The sequence below is a fragment of the Pempheris klunzingeri genome, chromosome 10 (genome assembly GCF_042242105.1).
Source record: "Pempheris klunzingeri isolate RE-2024b chromosome 10, fPemKlu1.hap1, whole genome shotgun sequence".
NCBI lineage: Eukaryota > Metazoa > Chordata > Actinopteri > Acropomatiformes > Pempheridae > Pempheris > Pempheris klunzingeri.
In genome coordinates this window covers 15,080,529-15,097,289 of record NC_092021.1, presented here as the reverse complement: position 1 = coordinate 15,097,289, position 16,761 = coordinate 15,080,529, and the positions used below count along the sequence as shown (strand labels likewise).

Here is a 16,761-nt window from a genome sequence, read left to right as displayed (position 1 = left end):
ATAAATTACCATGCCTTCACGTGCTGTCGGAAATATGTAACTTAAAAATGGAGCAGCAAATGCACGGTCCAAAAAATATAACAGACATTTTATACTCTATCATGTGAACGTGTCAAAACCTTATGGCTGTTATGGTACTGCATTTCGTAGCAAATACTGAACCTACCACGTGTTTCTTTCATTTATGAAAAACATTCGTGTGGCTTTTATTGTATCTGAGTCGTGCTTATTTTATTTATAGTTTTACCACCATAGGCAGGTTTATTTCCAAGGTGTCTCCTCTTTTACTGTATCCAACCTTGCAATTTACTTCTAAGTACTCAATAAAATTGTAACTCGGTGACTTCGGAACTAAGAAGACAGAATCTCGGAGGAGCACCTAAAGGCAGCACCGCGCTCTAAAATAAATGGGAGACTAGTTCAAAACATTGAAACAAACTGATATTTAGCACATATGAGAAAGGGAACTCCAAAAAAGGTTGTGTTCAGGTTATATTCTCTTAGGGTAACCTCACTGCTCCTTTCCATAATGTTCAATTTTATAAATAAATATGGTAATTTGTAATTGAGGACAAAGGATTCAAGGAACTTTATTTGTCATACCGACACACATTTACACATGGGGAGGTACGAAATTACGTTCTCAGGTCCCGGTTTAGTGTAAAGTAACTGTAAGAAAGAATTTAAGCACACTATACAGTAAAAAAATATTTATTTTCATAAAAAATACTTCAAGAATGAACAAATTGTATCACACCTTAACTCAATAAAGCACAAAATCGTAAAACTGATTCTCAGTCTGAGAGCAGTCACATTTTACACATTTCTTTCCTCCCCCCCATAAATCAAGAATGCTTTCAGTTTTTATTCCAATCCACTGAAGTGCGTTTGCGTGTTTGCACGCTGTTCAACGTGACGACCAGCTTCATGGTTCTTTTCAGAGTCATTCTTCACATGCTTGGTAGGAAGTTTCAGCTGTCGTTGGTCTTCGACTTGAGGAAGGGCTTATGCAGCACGTCATACAGTCGTCTCGCCTGCAAGCAAAAAATGTCAATATTACAATTTAAAAGAAATGTTCCATCGACCTTCTGTATATTCACATGCTACTAATTAACTTTTACTCACTTTTTGTGGCCCAAGGCCTGGACAGAGAACCAAGTCTTCCTTAGAGGCACTAATAATTCCTTCTACAGACTGGTAGAAAAAACACAAAATTCATCATCTCAGTCTAATGATCATTAACTCTGACAACAATACTAAATAAAACCAAGATAAAAGGATGAATTCAGTGTACACACACTAATTGTAGTAGAGCATAAATCTGAGAATTTTTTATCTATAGCCGTACTTACTGAAAAGGTGGACAGTAACGTAATGGCATCGGTCTTGTTTATAGACTTCACAGTGGTCAGGCACTCTGTAACCTTGAAATGAACCAATCCACTCAGCATTGTGTTGTTCAAAGACTGAAATACACTTCAAGACTTTGGCAGATACTCTGATTTCAGATAGTTTTCCTTGACTGCATCATAGTCAGTCGATCACATTACAATGTTTTCAAATTGGCAAAATTCTCACACTAAAAATAGCCGTGGAGCCCACAAATAGGAATAGAAGAAGGTGGCACATACCTTTGACAAATAGTTTTTTTCAACCTGCTCCTTCAGTATGTCTGCTGGTTTCTTTTCATATGATTTATATGTTTCCAGGTACCGCCCTGCCTCCTCTGGACTGTCAAGACAACATGAGGAAAATATTAGGGGAGCTTATTTATTGACTTCATTTAGTTTTTGTTAGTTTGTTATCAGACACATTGCTCCCCGGTTAACATGGGCTAGAGTTAGCCTGGGAGGCCACTTTCCATCTCTTCATTCTGGTCTGAAAAAAAGCACCATAATAAAACAATGCTCAAAATATGAAAAGACATTAGCTACCAATTACAAACCCGCAGATTCATTACATAACACACTCAAGAAGCAGAAGTATCAGACTTTATCTTCTGATTACTGGGCCAGGATCATGTCCACATGGAGATAGAAACATTCACAACTGTGTCCAAATACGCTCTCTGACATGTCGGTGTCTTGCACCGAAGTTGTTCAAGTCCTCTTGGCGGTCTGTTGCAGGTCTTACCTCCAAGCCAGGATGAGAGTGCAGTCAGCCATGATGCAGATACGAGCCAGCTCCTTCAGTGCATGATGAGGATCTTTCTGCGATGAAAAAAATATCAGTGAGAAAAGCTACATTCATTCTAAAAGCTTTATAAACTGAACTTGGGGCTATAGATCTGTTGCATTTACAGAGGCCCCGTTTTGTGAGTTTCTCTAAAGGATCTAGTGTTCATCAGCTCTGGCATTTATATTTTCTTACATACAGTGCCGAAATTACCCCCAGACTTCAATTACACCACTGTTAGAGAAACTAATTCCATTGAAGTATCATATTTTCTTGGACAAATTAATTGTTCTGCATGGATGGCTTACATTACAGCCCTCGTTTAACAGTTTAGTGTTTTGTAAGGCTGCTGAACATTGTAATCCTTGTCAGCACTTTGTAACAGACAATTACATTATGTACCTGAGAGCTGTTATGGTTAACTAGCTAGCTTACAAAGTGTGGAAGTATTCTGTGTCTCTATTTTAATTATCAGTTTGCTTTAAAGCCTATATTTGTGCTACTAGTATTAATTGCTGATCAGAAGGGTTTAACTAGAATAAATGTAGTTTCTATTCAATTAACTAAATTCGTCATTTATAATTTTTTTAATGTAAGAATGTATTATGGCAGAGTACAATGTATATTGTAGTAATTAGAATTAAACACAGAAAAAGTCATGTGCATTATAAACAGGTTCTAGTTTTTAACAGAACCAGAGAAAATGTACGACACCTTAGAACAGCAGGTTAAATAAATGAAAAATCTATCAAATATCGGTCAATTAAAATGATCATAAAGACTGGGCCTCTACTCTCCTACCTGCATAAAAACAGTACTGACAACCAGAATACTGACACAGTGAATGCTGACTGAATTAATACAACTTTTTTTTAAAAAACTTTTTTCTTAAAAGAAAAAAAAAAGACTTACCACATCTACCTGCAACAGTAACACTCGCAGGACGAAATTCTGTCCAAGCTGCTTGAGACGGTCGTGGATATAGTTTGGGTTGAGATTGTGATACCTCAGACTTGAAGACAGGCCCAAAACCAGCATGACAGCAAAACAAAAAGAGAAGAAAAAAAAAAAAACATGAAAAAAGTGTATAGCCACTTTTGCGCATCAAATATTCGTCTTTAAAAATTTACTGTGCATTACACCACACTGTTGAGACAACAGAAGAAAAAAAATAAAACGTCATGATCTCATACCCACCTGAGGAAGAGCGCACAAGTTGTCTGGCCTAAGACATAATCTGGCACCACTTCTCCGAACTCCCAGGGGACACTCCTCACAAACTTCAGAATGGGATTTCCCCTCTGAATGAGTAAAAACACATATGTGATGTGCTATCTACCATGGTGCAAGCCAACCTGTAAGCCTTAAAACAGTGACAAATATTCCAAACTGATGAAGAAACAACCCGAGGGCCTGATGCCTCCATGGAGAAGAGTATCACAAACTAACTGACCTTGTGATGTGACTGTGGGTCTTATACATGTTGGTGCATACCTGTCGTGGACTGACTATGATGCTGCTCCCAGACCCTGCTGGTTTTGGACCCAGGCTGAGGCTCGGATCTGGTACATTCCCCTCTTTTAGGTGAGTACCAGCCACCTGTGTCTCCTCACTCTTCTGATCCCCTTCAGATCCACCTCCTGTCCCTTTGGCACAGTCCTGACCTGCTTCACACCTTGCAGGGGCGGATGACACTGAGGCTTCCTCCCTTTGCTTCAGACTGGTGACTCCTGCTCCGTCAGTCCCGGACAGTTTGGAGGGAGCAGCCACATTGCTTTTACTCTGGACGATGTAATCTGCATAGGACAAGGGCTGCCCAGAGGGAGGCTTTGCTGAGGACGAAGTTGTTGTGTTTTGTCCACCTTTGGATGAAGACTGAAACTGCGGCTTTGGCTGGAATACAATCACATGGAAAGCCGTGGTACGAAATTAATCATGCAATTACCTCGCATTTTAGCAAGACGTCCTGGCCAAAGCTTTGTGGCGCTAGGTTGGTAAGCTAGTTAAACACTTGAATGTGAAATATGTAGTAACTAGCTGAAAAGCTAGCTAGCTAGCTAGCTGATTCATAGCCGCCGTAGAAAGATAGATGCAACTACAGCAAAGTACCGACCGGTGTTCTTTCTTTGGTGAAAGCAGAGTCGTCCAGGTTGATGTTAAACCTCTTCTTCATGTTTTTTAATTGATGAAGACTGTTCAACTCAACACATGCCACTAGTGAGACCTGTTGTATCGTCCTGAGGAGATCTATTGACAGACATTAGCCTCGTTAGAGATGAACCAGGCCGTACAATGTATGCCGGGTAGATTTGTGTCCGACTTGATCCCGGGTCGCTAATTTTAAGTCTTCTTCAATACAACATGGTGTTTATTTGGTGAATTATGGCCCCATTTAGAGGGAAATGGGCAATAAAACAGAGTATGCTTTTAGGCGGGACTACGTTGTAGAGGAGGTCTTTGAGGAACAAACGTCACTTCCGGTTCCAAAAAGACCAAGATGGTGACGTTCATGAAACGGAGGAGGATGCAATACAATGCCAGATGTACACACGTTCCCACATTACAAATATAAAGAAATCAATTTTTTAAAAATGGGACTTTCCTGTATGGAGTTGTGAGAAGTTGTGGTCTTTAAGTTCTGTAATGCCATTGCTTAAATTTCGGAATCCTATCATTTATAAAATGACAGTGCCTTTACATACATTTTCTATGGAGGCTGAACTTATTCAATAAAATAAGACTCTCAAGGGGATAAAAACTTTCTCGGATTCTTTTCTCAACTATAACTGCAGCATCGTTAAAAAAAAAAATGAAAAGTACAACTGACAAACAAAGTGCAGTGTGAAAAGTAAATTTATTGCTGGATGTAAAAAATATTTTTGTGACTTCCTGTTTAAATCAGATCGGCAATGCATCATCCAGAGTAGCTCTCATTACCATGCTCCTGTCTGGGAGAAAACAATCCCTTGTCCACACTTAAACAAGGCTGTTAAAACCTGTAACAACTGTCTCAAGAAGGGCTCTTATTGTGATGTTGTTGTAATATCTGTATGATGCATGACTGATCTCAGATCTGACAACGCTCACTATAAAATGTGCTTGGTGCCAGAGAAAGATGTCTTGATAAGTACAATAGTTAATTATATATTTTTGGATTTCAGCACTGAGTGCAAAGTTCAGATGAAGACTAATCTCTTGTCTTCGTCCAGGATATATGTCAATTTACATTATACGTGGAATGTGAACTCTAGATTAATGTTTAATAAGCATCGCTTATTGTCAGAGTACATGTAACGATATTGGCTTTTTTGCTTTGTAATGCAGGGAAAATAGTGGATGTTGATATGTGTTGCCTTGCCTTAATGTTTTATGCATTAAAAAACTTCCCTTTTTTATTTTCGGCTTGTCAGAAGCCCACAGAATTTGTAGTCAATTTCCATTCATGTACTGTAAATAAAGACAGTGAAACTCCGAGCTGAACAAAGGTAAACATAAACAGTGGTTTATGTTGTGCAGGTAGGCCATTTGCTGTGGAGTTTGTTACCATGGAGCGTGGAGTTGCCTAGGAGACAGTGACGCCGCCATTCAAGCCGCGAAGCATGGCATGTCGGGATACCTTCCTCCATCATGGCGGATCAGGTAGTTTGCTAACATCAACGGTTAGCACATTCAACGATTGTTTGATTTCACACAGCGCAAGACTGCGACCATCTGGTGTTTTCTACACAGAGACTGCAGCAGCCGAACAGAAACTGGGTAATTATGTGCTACAGAAAGGGCAGCTGTGTTAAGCGAACGAACTTACTTTGTTGAAATAAGTAGCGGCTAACTGTCCTTAGCAAACTAGCTAGTCCAACATTTACAAGAACGCTAACTTGGCTAAACGAGTTAGCAGCGGATCGCCGCTTAATAGGCCGCGGCGTGCAGGCAGCATGTTTGTCTCTTACGGGTGGTCGCACTCGTAAGCTTGCAGAAAATACATTTCAAGTAAAACATTTTTTTAGTGAAAACCACAGCCATTGTTCTTTTAATTTACGCTATCTTAAAAGCTATCTGCAGTGATCTGTGAATGAATGTTAATGCTAGCCATGGCGGTGCAGGCCCGGCAGTCATTGGCGTTATCTAACGTGTTAGTGGACGGTCTGTTGCTGCTGAAAACTTTGTTCTCCCTTTTCTCTTTTACCAGTGCAGATTTGACCTACATTTAAATGATTCTGTGTAACGTAACACTGTGGGATAGAGTGCCGGAAACAGAGGGACTAACATACAGACAGCTAACATTACTGGAAATCCAAGATAGCATGTTGGTAGTCGTGCCTTTGATGGTTAGCTTTAGCATTAACTGACGCGGTAATGTTCACCAGCTAGGTGTTTGCCGACGTTACATACCGGTAATGTAGGTATTTTAGTGTCGTTGTTTTCGAATATGAATTATTGTCAAGTGCAGGGTAATTCATACAAATAAAACCTGTAAAGTTACGTGATTTGAGTAAACTAAGATTATAGGGTCATTTACACTGCTCTATTAAAGCGTTACGGTGGTAGGGCGAGTACTTTCTTCAGTTATGTGCAGTTTGGTTTAAAATTGTTTCATATCGCAAACAATAATCAAATCAGGAGTAACAAAATAAACATTGAAACGACCAGCCTCCTGTAGTCTGGGAGATGCTGCAGCGAAAGCTCCTTCTGTCGCTCCTATATTTAAATGCTGGTTGGACAAGTTTGCGTCTGTTACACCTCTGGCCAAATCTTGGTCAGTGGTGTGAGGGCAGATATTTTGCCTTTGGCAGCTTTAGATGCGCGCAGTGTATTTATTCCCCTAAAGATAGCTGCACTATTAACAGACACATCCCACTGTTGACTTGTGTTTACTTATATAAATCTTTCAAAAGCGTGTTGTGGAAACTAATCGAAAGCTGTATTTACAGACTGTAAAATCAAAACTAAAGTGTAACCCGTTACTCTGTTATCTTCTAATCTCATTAGCTTTTGATATCTGTGCTGGGAAATACTGTGGGTTTATTTAAGCAATGGGGTTGCGGTCTGTTTGCAGACACGCTGTCTTAGTTTACTAGAAGAATTAATTTGTGGCTGCACTGCAGTATGTGGTGGAACAATTGGATATCAAAATGATCAGAATGTGTTTTTCTGACGTCAATATTTATCACAATATCTGTTGAGGAAGGAAGAAGAGGGAATGAGACCTAGTTTGTCAAGGGCACAAAATGATGTAGAATGAGTACACTGGTAATATCAAGTTTTATTTAACATGTATTATTGTTATGTTGCATTTCAGCATAAATTGGAAACTGATCAGCGCCAATCCTGAACCTGTAGATTGTCTCAGGACATTTATAGTCCGTTCTGTTGGTTTTAATCACAGAGGGGTCATGTACAACCGCAGATTGATACAACAGGCTTGTGATAAATCCCACTTTCAAGAAGGTTATAGCTTGGCATGGCGAGGCTGCAGCAGATCCTATTAGTAGTTGTTGATGTAATCAAGCTGGAGTTACTTACTTATTTTGTTGTAGCATTGCTACATGGTTCTTTTGTTGGTGCTGCATCCTTTATGTATTCGGCATACTGAAGTTGTTATACCTTTTTGTTTCCTTTGCCAGTGTTGAGTGAGGGACACCAAGGACATTAAGAGGGCTTTTTATAAAATCAGGGCAGCATCGGCACAATGGACTGTGCAGTGGACATTCCCTCAGGTGAGTGATGGATGGGACACAAACAAGACACAATTCACTATTGTTTCCCCTCACATTTCAGGTTTATAATTTAGTTTATGCCTCTTAATCATGGTCTACTGTTGTCCAAAGACCATCTAAAACACATGGGTGACACAGGGATGTTTGTTTCCCCTCAAAACAACTGTCTAGCTGAATTTTCAATCTTGAAGAAGCAGAACACCTGACAGACATCACTGCGCATGCTCTTTGATGTGGATACACCTTCGCATTGTTATGAGAAATAAACCACACTGGCCATGTCAGTGATTCTTAAGAAAAAATGCCCGGATACAACAGTTAGGTTACCCATGGCATGGCTTGTTATGGGGTTTGTCCCTTAGCCATGCATCTCTTTACTCTTTGTGTACCCTCAGTTTACACAGCATTCCTGGGAATAGTACACATTAAATGAATATGATAATCAATACATTCCTTCAGAAAATAAAAATAAAATGTATACAGCACTAATCTGATAATTTCAAAAATAACTTGCTGTAGGTTTTATACATGTTTTGGATTGTGTAATCTGAAATATTGGTTGCTCTGTGCAGGTGAGGATGAAGCACCTGAGAAAGATGACATGAATGCCAAAGAAGGGAATGAGCAACCTCACAAGAAAAACAAGAAACACAGAAAACACAAGAGCAAGAAGAAGAAGAGGAAGAGGAAGGGGGAAAAGGAAAGCAGTTCAGAATCCGGTCCTGAGTCGGATGTGGAGCCTCCACCTCCACAGAGAACTGTCAGGACCACCAGAGCCAGGTCAGAAGAACTAAAATTATATTCAGAATACATTCTGTAAAGTAAATGTACTGTAATCTGAGACTTGATAGATGTATGCTATCAACTTCATGAATTTTTACCGTTTGTAAAATTCAAGTTGGCTAACAAAACAAAGCATGTATTTGTAAGAACATCTTTGTCTCAATGTGTTATTAATACATTGTAGTCAAAATCTCATATCTCTTGCTGTTCAGATCTCTTACACAAGCTGTGGTTAAAGTTTTTGAACTTGGATTACCATCACATCTCTGTGGGTTTTATAGTGATCATATATGTGTATGTATTTCTTTGTGTTTGTAGTGCCAGACTAGCAGCAGCTGCAGGAGCTGGAGATCATGCTGGGCTAAAGGAGGAGGGCAAAAGGGATGTCATTACAGGTAGGATATCCTCACACACAAGCGTAATTCATATTTCCTTTGAAAGTAGTGAATTAATTCTATTGTTTTTAAAATCACTATTCTTTCTCAGATCGTGTGGACACAGAAGGAGATGCAAAATCCAAAAAACACAAAAGACATGCTGCCAAGAAGAAGAAAAAGAAGAGGAAGAAGGATGAAAAGCAGGAAAAGAAATCCCCATCTCGCTCCCCATCTGAAAGTAGCTCAGCTTCAGGTTCTGAGTCTGAGGGCGAAGGAGCTAAGGGGGCTGGTGATGGCAAATTCTCTCCAGTCGTTGCATCTGACCTGCAAGAACCAGTGTCCAAATTGACAAAAAGCAAACGAGGGGAGGAGAAGGGGGTTCCCATTGTTGCGCAGAAACCTGAATTGCTCGGAGTGAAGAAAGAGGAGATATTGGATATGGATGTGTCCCCATCTGAAGGGAAGGGTAACACCAATGGATCAGAAAGTGATATGAAGTTGCCCGCTGCAGGCCAAGATGAGATAACACACACAGCAACAGTTAAAGTTGAAACAGAGGGTAGTCATGCTGATGGGGCATTTAGCCATGCCCAGGAACTCCCTGACATCATCCCGAAACAGGAAGGTGCTGCCCCAAGAGACGACCCAGGCCTGAAAGATCAGGCCAATTCACTTCAGGGGGCAAAGGTTAAGGGACGTGATTCATCCACGTCCAGGTCTCCTTCCCCTTCCAGGGGCCTAGACAATAAAAAGAGTGGGTCGAATCATAGTCGGTCACCAACACCTAGTCCCAGTAAGCAGCAGTCTGATGGTCAAACAACAGCAGGGAAGGAACGGCCAAGAACTCATTCCAGGTCAACATCGAAAGGAAAATGTTCCACGACTCCTAGACAGAGTCGGCAACTGTCCCGCTCTCTGTCACGCTCTCAGTCCCCTAAATCTAGGAGGAAGTCACTCTCCCCATCCCTGAAGTCTCCCAAGAGAGCTAGCTGTCAGTCCCGCTCCGTCTCTCGCTCCCTCACCCCCAAGAAGAAGGTGTCAAAGCCTCCAAGGAAGTCCAAGTCTCCTAAACGTCGAAGGAATTCTTTGTCTCTTTCCCCAAAGCGACGCAGAAGTTCACACTCTCCTAGAAAAAGGGTGTCAAGATCCCCTAAACGCAGTGGACGTAGATCCCCCTCGCTGTCTAGATCCCCAAGGAGAGGTCGAAGGTCAGAGTCGCGTCCTCGTGGAGGCACAAGGCGCTCCAGGACCCGCTCACCCAGACGAGGTGGTGGAGCCAGCAGACGTTCGCGGTCACGTTCCGTTGCTAGAACCCGTCGCTCCCACTCTAGATCAAGACGCCCTGTTCGTCGCTCAAGGACGCGGTCACCGGTGAGGCGTGCAGGAGGGAGACGCTCCAGGAGTCGATCCTTGTCTCGTCGTAGGAGGTCACCACCCCCCAGATCCCGCCGCTCTCGTTCCCGGTCAGTTCGTAGGAGCAGACGGACTCGATCACGCTCCATTGTAGTCCTCAAGCGTAACCGTCGCTCAAGATCCAGGAGTCCCCGCAAACGGACCAAATCCAGGACCCCCCATTCCCCGCGGCGGTCTAAATCCCGATCGCCCGTCAAAAGGCGCTCTCGGTCCCCCGCAAGGAGAAATCGTTCACCACCAAGGTCTGGCAAAAAATCTAGATCCCCCTCACTGTCTCGAAGGCATCGGTCAAAGTCACACTCACCACTACCTGGCAAGAAGAGGTCCAAATCTCCTAAAAAGAGTGGAAGAAGGTCAAAGTCTAAATCTGTGTCTCCTGGCTTGAACAGATCTAAGTCTAGATCCAGGTCTGAGTCAAGTGATGGTCACTCAGACAGCTCCTCCCCAGCCAGATCCACATCTTCCTCTCCTGTTAAAGACAAGAAGCTTTCCCCTCCCCAGGAGGGTGGGAAGGCAGCTGGAGAAAGCGGAGGTCAGACCTTTTTCATTGCAATATTTTATAAGCAAACAACAACAACTTGAATAGATTTTGTTCCAAAAATGGCTGTTTACTCACTTACAAAGAGTGTCAGCTTTCCATCACAAAAACTTAACTGCTACTTAACTTTCTATTCTCTACAAATTGGCAAATGTTATATGTAAATTTGTTGAGTAAGATTGACATGAGTGCGATATTAACACTCACATATTGCCCGTAGTCAGAAATCAGACAAGCTCTTGTTCAGTGAAGATTTATTATTGAATATATGTAGGCTCTACATAGCTTAAAGTACAGCTTATAAATTAATTAAATCTCCCCTGCAATTTGTGTTAAAGTTGCCTTGAAATGTTCTAATATGTCTTTATACCTTGTCATTTAACATTTACAATGCAGGTCCATGGAAACCTGTGCTCTCAGCAGCTGCCCCCAGCCCCCAAGCTGGGAGCTCCTTGGATAAGTTGCAGCCTCAGACACTTGCTCCCAACCATGACGAGGAACAGAGGGAGTGTGCCAGCTCATCCAATGAACGAGAGGGCTCTGGGTCCGGATCTGTTTCTGGAGACCCTGCCATTGGCCCAGATGGGTCAGATTGTTCGGAAGGCTCAGATGAAGAAGAGGAGTCTTCCTCTCCAGTTAAAACCGCATCAAAATGCCAGAGAAGCTCCTCGGGTTCACCATCTCCAGAAGTGCAGAAGAAGCAGCTGTCCAAGTCACGCTCACCTGTTGAACGCAGGAAACTTTCACGCTCAACCTCATCGCCTCGACGATCGACATCCAAGTCTGCATCTAGAAAAAAGCAGTCTAGGTTTGTTGTTTTTAACAACTGTCTTACAAGTTATTAAATGTTAAAGAGCCCATGAAACTGGGACTTGAGATCACATCTAATTGCCAGACCCATTGCTCACATTATGCTGCAGTAGTAGATGTAATTAAAAAGTCATAATTGTGCTCGAATACAATTATTAGTCTTATCATTCACCTTTCCTCAGGTCCAAGTCTCCTGTCAGGAAAAGAGAATCTGTCTCTCCATCAGAAAGGAAGAAGCGACGGTCCAAATCGCGGAGTCCTGCTCGGCGGCGAAGGTCGCGCTCCACCACACGGCGTAAGCGATCACCCTCCAAGTCACGAGCCAGAATTCGCCGGTCCAAGTCCCGCTCTCCAACCCGCAAGAGACGATCCCGTTCACCCAACGCTCGTGGAAGGAGGAGGTCAAAGTCCACAGACAGAAGCAAGCGATCCAAGAGCCGCTCCACAGGCCGGAGGAAAAGGTCCGGAGACAGAAGCAGGCGATCGCGGTCTCGTTCCTCTGACCGCAGACGCAGGTCTAGATCAAGGTCGAGGGGTCGGGGAAGGCGCCCGGTGTTTCGCAGTCGTTCGTTCGATAGAAGGGACAGGTGGAAAAGGGAACCCAGCCACTCTCCAGTTCTCATTCTCCGCAAACAGCGACGCTCAGGGTCCCGGACACGACGCAGCACCAGCAAGACTCCCCCACGGCTCACCGAACTGGGTAAAACATAGTAACTATTAACACTCAGGACCACATTTATATTTATGATGATTTATTAACATTCAGAGCTTAATTTTTGTGTTTTTAGATTTTTTTTATTACTTTTTATTTTGTTGTGCACTTTTTGTATGCCTAATTGTACCTTTCCCTCTCTCTATCTACCCTCTCCATGCCCTGTTGTTGCATTACCCTTTCCTCTCTCTCCTCTGCCCTCTCTTTCCTCAGATAAGGACCAGCTGCTGGAGATAGCTAAAGCTAATGCTGCTGCCATGTGTGCTAAGGCGGGGGTGCCCATTCCTGAGAGTCTTCGGCCGAAAGCCATCCTCCAGCTCCCTCTGCCCACTCCATCTCCTACCCCCCTGTCCCTACCTCTACCTTTACCTCTCCCAATGGGCATGGGGATGCCCAACATGCCGAATATGCCCAGCATGGGTCCAATGGGAATACCCAATATTCCAGGAATGCCCAGCATGTCAAACATCACCATGAGTGCCGCTATGGCAAGTATGACAGCAGCCACTATGACTGCTGCCCTGACCAACATGGGTGCCCTGGCGGCCATGCCTCCCCTCGCCCCACTTCCTACCATCACTAACAAGCCTCCCCCATGCCTCGCCCCCCCAACACCAGCCCTTAACCTGGACCACATCGAGGAAGCAAAGAGGAAGGTCACTCAGCAAGCTAACATACACACCATCAAGGAGCTTACGGAGGTAAATGCAGGTTGATTGTATAATGTCAACATGTTTGATAGAAACAGAGTGAGAGTTGTTTACATGCATAACTGTGTCAATTCAGACGAACTGATTATTTTTTATCTGTTTTTGTAGAAGTGTAAGATGATTGCAAATAGCAAGGAGGAGATGGCCATTGCTAAACCCCATGTCTCAGATGATGAAAGCTAAAACCGTCAAACCCCCTGTGGTAAGATTTTAATTCTTTAGTGTTTGTCTGTCTGTGTCTGTTTCATTTCCATTTCTTTTGTGACCATTTTAATCATTCGTATTAAATGTTTTCTTTTTCTTTATATCCTTTGGCTTTGTGCTCCCACTGTTACCTTTTTTTGTGATCCAGTCCTGTTGGTTATTTACATTTATGAAGACATTTAACAGTGACCAGTCAAAATACAATCAATCTGTTTGTTTTGTTTTATTTTATTTTATTTCTTATTCTGTTTATAGACCCACACCCAGTCTGGAATGAAGATTTGTATTATGCTAACCAGAACAGACTTATTAACTGAGACTTAGATGATTTCTTGCAGAGCTAAATTGAAGGAGCCAAACTCACTATTTATTTTTAACTATTCAGATTCCTCGCTTCACGTATGACTTCACTGAACAAGTCGTAGTTGTAATGAAACCTAATGTTGTTCTCTGTAGACAGTAACTTATGATCTAGTCTCTAATTAACACAAGCTAGTTAGACAGAATGATATATGGACATGTGTGACCTTTTCTCTTTCTTTGCATACGCACAGCCACTTCAAAGATCTGAAGGAAAAATTAAAGAAAAAAAAAAAAAAAATACAACGCCTCACAGAAGGACCTACCTTCCCACAGTTCCCTTTGGCAGCCAGATGACCCGCCTGAGCCTCTTAAACCACCGTGGAGGAGGAGAGCACCATAGCTGTCACAGTTACAACATAGGAGCGCTGGCACCGGCCACTGCCCCACTCAGCTCCCCAGTTTGTTTCTGTTTGTGTGAGAGAGAGAGAGAGACTGGCAGACGGTCACCCGTGATACCACTCAAAACTGGACATGCTGACTTGTGTGCACAGTTGTATGACTGTGTAGTGAGTGGGAGCCCGTGTGGGAATTGTGAGTGTGTGTGTGTGTGTGTGTGTGTGTATATAGTGACTTTCACCACCAACTCCTCAGTGTTGCTGCTCATTCAAGCAGTCACTGTTGTAATGACTGAAGACAAAACAAACCAAACTAACTAGTGGCGCAAGTGTTTTTGTAAAAGATTAGTTTCTCTAAATTTGTTTTACTTTTATGCTTTCTTAAAGGATTGTGTTAAGCGGAGACTGCTTCCTTCTGTTGTATTCTCCTCGCCTATCTCTAGTCCCCAATTTTATAGATGAGTAATGCAGGCAAAGTTTTGAGATCCTCACACATGATTTGTTTTCTCAAGCCTGGTTCTCCAGGGCAAGAGAGTGACCACATGTTGCTCATCCTGGATCAAGATGTGAGATATGATTATTCTGAAGGAAGGCAATAACTGAATAACAAAAGAAGGTTGAGTTTTGGCTATGACAAAGATTATCACATCCATTCACAAACCTTAACTAATTCAGTTAGTACTGCCCTGGGTGTGATTCCTTGTTCCCTCTATTTTAAATGGCACAAACCTAATCTCTGTCTTTTATTTGGGCTTTGTTGGGATATTTTTTTTTCTAAGTTGGAAACATGTTTGCTATAGCTTGAAATGAACGTTTCATCTGCCACAGTTTTAACACCGTCATAACATGCAGTGTAGTTCATTTTGCAAAAAGCTATAATATACGAGATGCACCAAAAGTATACTATTAGTTCTTGCTTCTAATTGTCATGGTACCATTTAAAACTTTCAGTCAAACATTTGAAGGGTCTGTCTATCATTTGTCAGCAGGGTTTGTTTTTCCGAGTGTCATTTGAAAGCAATGTTAGGTTGATGGCTATCAACAGGGAAAAAAACCCTCTGTCCTTGATTCAGATCACACTAAGATCCGATTGACTGGACCTTCAACCATCAGTTCTAACCATTTTCTGTTTTCCTGACAAGAAACGGGGGGTAAAAATGCTACGAAAACTTCACACTGTAAATGGAAGTAATAATTACTTGTTTAGAAGGACATTTTTATTGAACTGTTCCTCTGAATATGTAGTCAGTTGACATCTTTAAATACGCTTTAGATATGTTTTTGCCTTTCTTTTACTGTTTACATTATTAAAATAGTTTCTATCAGTGGCACTCATTGACGACACAATTCATGCCATTGTGCTGAGTTGAAAAATTACTTGTATTGGTTGAGTTGACTGTAGAAAGTTTAGTATGTCCTGAACTGCCATTGTTTGAAGTTTTTGTGTATTAGACAATCAGGTTCTTTGTCTCAAAATTCTTTTTTGAGGAAAGAACTATAACCACATGGCATTTACACATCCTACTCATTATATTCAGGCAAACTTTTTTTGTTGAATTGAAATTGAAAACCCAACAAGCCCTTCTCATTTAATCCACTGATACGCTTAATATCTGCTTTGCTTTTAAATGTTGATACTCTGGCCCGTAGCAGGTCTTCTGTGTGAGCTGTGGTGGTAAACGGGGTCCATGTTTCACTGAGTGTTTTTGTCCCATTAGATAATGAAGAACAAAAACTAAAATTGGTGCTTTTGGGAAAACTGGCATGGATGAGGTTTTTCTGTTTTTGCAGTCATAAGTCATTTATTTTCATTGGAGAGGTAAATAACTTTGGATCCATCCTTCTTTGTGAGCCTCCCATACCCAGGGCTGTTTAACTATGGAAGGTAATCTGTGAAGGTTCTGTCAAACTGTAACCATACTGACTTAGTGGATTCCCTGAGATAATCTTTAGCTATTTTAATGACAGAAGAAAAGAAAATGCATTTTAGGATTCTTTTTGGGGGGGTCATTTGAGTATGACATCGCTTGCTTTGTACATAAATGTGTTGATGATTATTAAAAACCTCAATGATCTGTATATACTCGTGTCCCTCTGTGCTATATTCACTTTATTCAGGCTCACAATGTATTCACTTCACGTTTATGACCTGATGTCTGATTTTATATTGAAACAAAATATAAGAAGTGGATTACATTGATTCATTAGAGTCAATTGAGTGTTTATATTCCAATATGGGTACTTTCTTTAATGAATTAAATTTTCCAAACCACGTGCAAGAAATTAACAACATATTGTTCAATATTTATCCAAATATTCACCTTGTAGAGTTCAAGACAAGCTTAACAGTTTGCCATTTTTCTGATGGGAAACGTTCAGGAGAGCCCACTTAAGATAAAAAAATGAAAGGCTGCAGGCTATTTTAAAATGATCTGTGCCAAATTCATGGAGCAGTGAGCAGAAGATGTGTCACCCAATGTCAGCTGGCACTGTGCGAGAGGTGGGGTGCATCCTGGTCACCAGTCAGTCATAGGAAACAGACACACATTCACACCCATGGAAAATTAAGAGTAACCAATTAAGCGAACCTGCATGTCTTTGGACTGTGAGAGGAAGTACCCAAGGAG

General features: G+C 41.8%; 2 protein-coding genes across 3 annotated transcripts; one reads left to right on the top strand and one right to left on the bottom strand.

The window, feature by feature from the left end:
• Positions 1 to 695: 695 nt before the first annotated feature.
• ercc1 (excision repair cross-complementation group 1) lies at positions 696 to 4,605 on the bottom strand. Of its 2 annotated transcripts, XM_070838160.1 has the most exons (9): positions 4,289 to 4,605; positions 3,670 to 4,068; positions 3,373 to 3,476; positions 3,088 to 3,187; positions 2,134 to 2,210; positions 1,632 to 1,731; positions 1,353 to 1,424; positions 1,126 to 1,194; positions 696 to 1,034 (listed from the first exon to the last, which is right to left on the bottom strand). In XM_070838160.1, the coding sequence occupies exons 1-9, from the start codon at positions 4,346 to 4,348 to the stop codon at positions 972 to 974; spliced, it is 1,044 nt and encodes a 347-aa protein (XP_070694261.1). In that variant the 5' UTR covers positions 4,349 to 4,605; the 3' UTR covers positions 696 to 971. The 2 variants fall into 2 exon arrangements, with proteins under 2 accessions (XP_070694261.1, XP_070694262.1); XM_070838161.1 differs by lacking the exon at positions 1,353 to 1,424.
• Positions 4,606 to 5,803: 1,198 nt separating this feature from the next.
• Positions 5,804 to 16,213, top strand: sona (SON DNA and RNA binding protein a). The gene is made up of 10 exons (XM_070838473.1): positions 5,804 to 5,931; positions 7,797 to 7,889; positions 8,462 to 8,669; positions 8,991 to 9,067; positions 9,159 to 10,994; positions 11,397 to 11,808; positions 11,993 to 12,510; positions 12,736 to 13,223; positions 13,341 to 13,434; positions 13,991 to 16,213. The coding sequence occupies exons 2-9, from the start codon at positions 7,862 to 7,864 to the stop codon at positions 13,413 to 13,415; spliced, it is 3,642 nt and encodes a 1,213-aa protein (XP_070694574.1). The 5' UTR covers positions 5,804 to 5,931; positions 7,797 to 7,861; the 3' UTR covers positions 13,416 to 13,434; positions 13,991 to 16,213.
• The last annotated feature ends 548 nt before the right edge of the window (positions 16,214 to 16,761 follow it).

Bases quoted from the DNA above. Each gene is read 5' to 3' on its own strand.
- ercc1 (XM_070838160.1), bottom strand. From the start codon at position 4,348: ATGAAGAAGAGGTTTAACATCAACCTGGACGACTCTGCTTTCACCAAA. The intron at 3,477-3,669 runs GTATGCACCAAC...TTACTCATTCAG, and splicing joins TCATAGTCAGTCCACGACAG to AGGGGAAATCCCATTCTGAA. The intron at 1,732-2,133 runs GTAAGACCTGCA...TTGTCTTGACAG, and splicing joins ACTCTCATCCTGGCTTGGAG to TCCAGAGGAGGCAGGGCGGT.
- sona (XM_070838473.1), top strand. From the start codon at position 7,862: ATGGACTGTGCAGTGGACATTCCCTCAG. The intron at 8,670-8,990 runs GTCAGAAGAACT...TTGTGTTTGTAG, and splicing joins GTCAGGACCACCAGAGCCAG to TGCCAGACTAGCAGCAGCTG. The intron at 9,068-9,158 runs GTAGGATATCCT...ATTCTTTCTCAG, and splicing joins CAAAAGGGATGTCATTACAG to ATCGTGTGGACACAGAAGGA.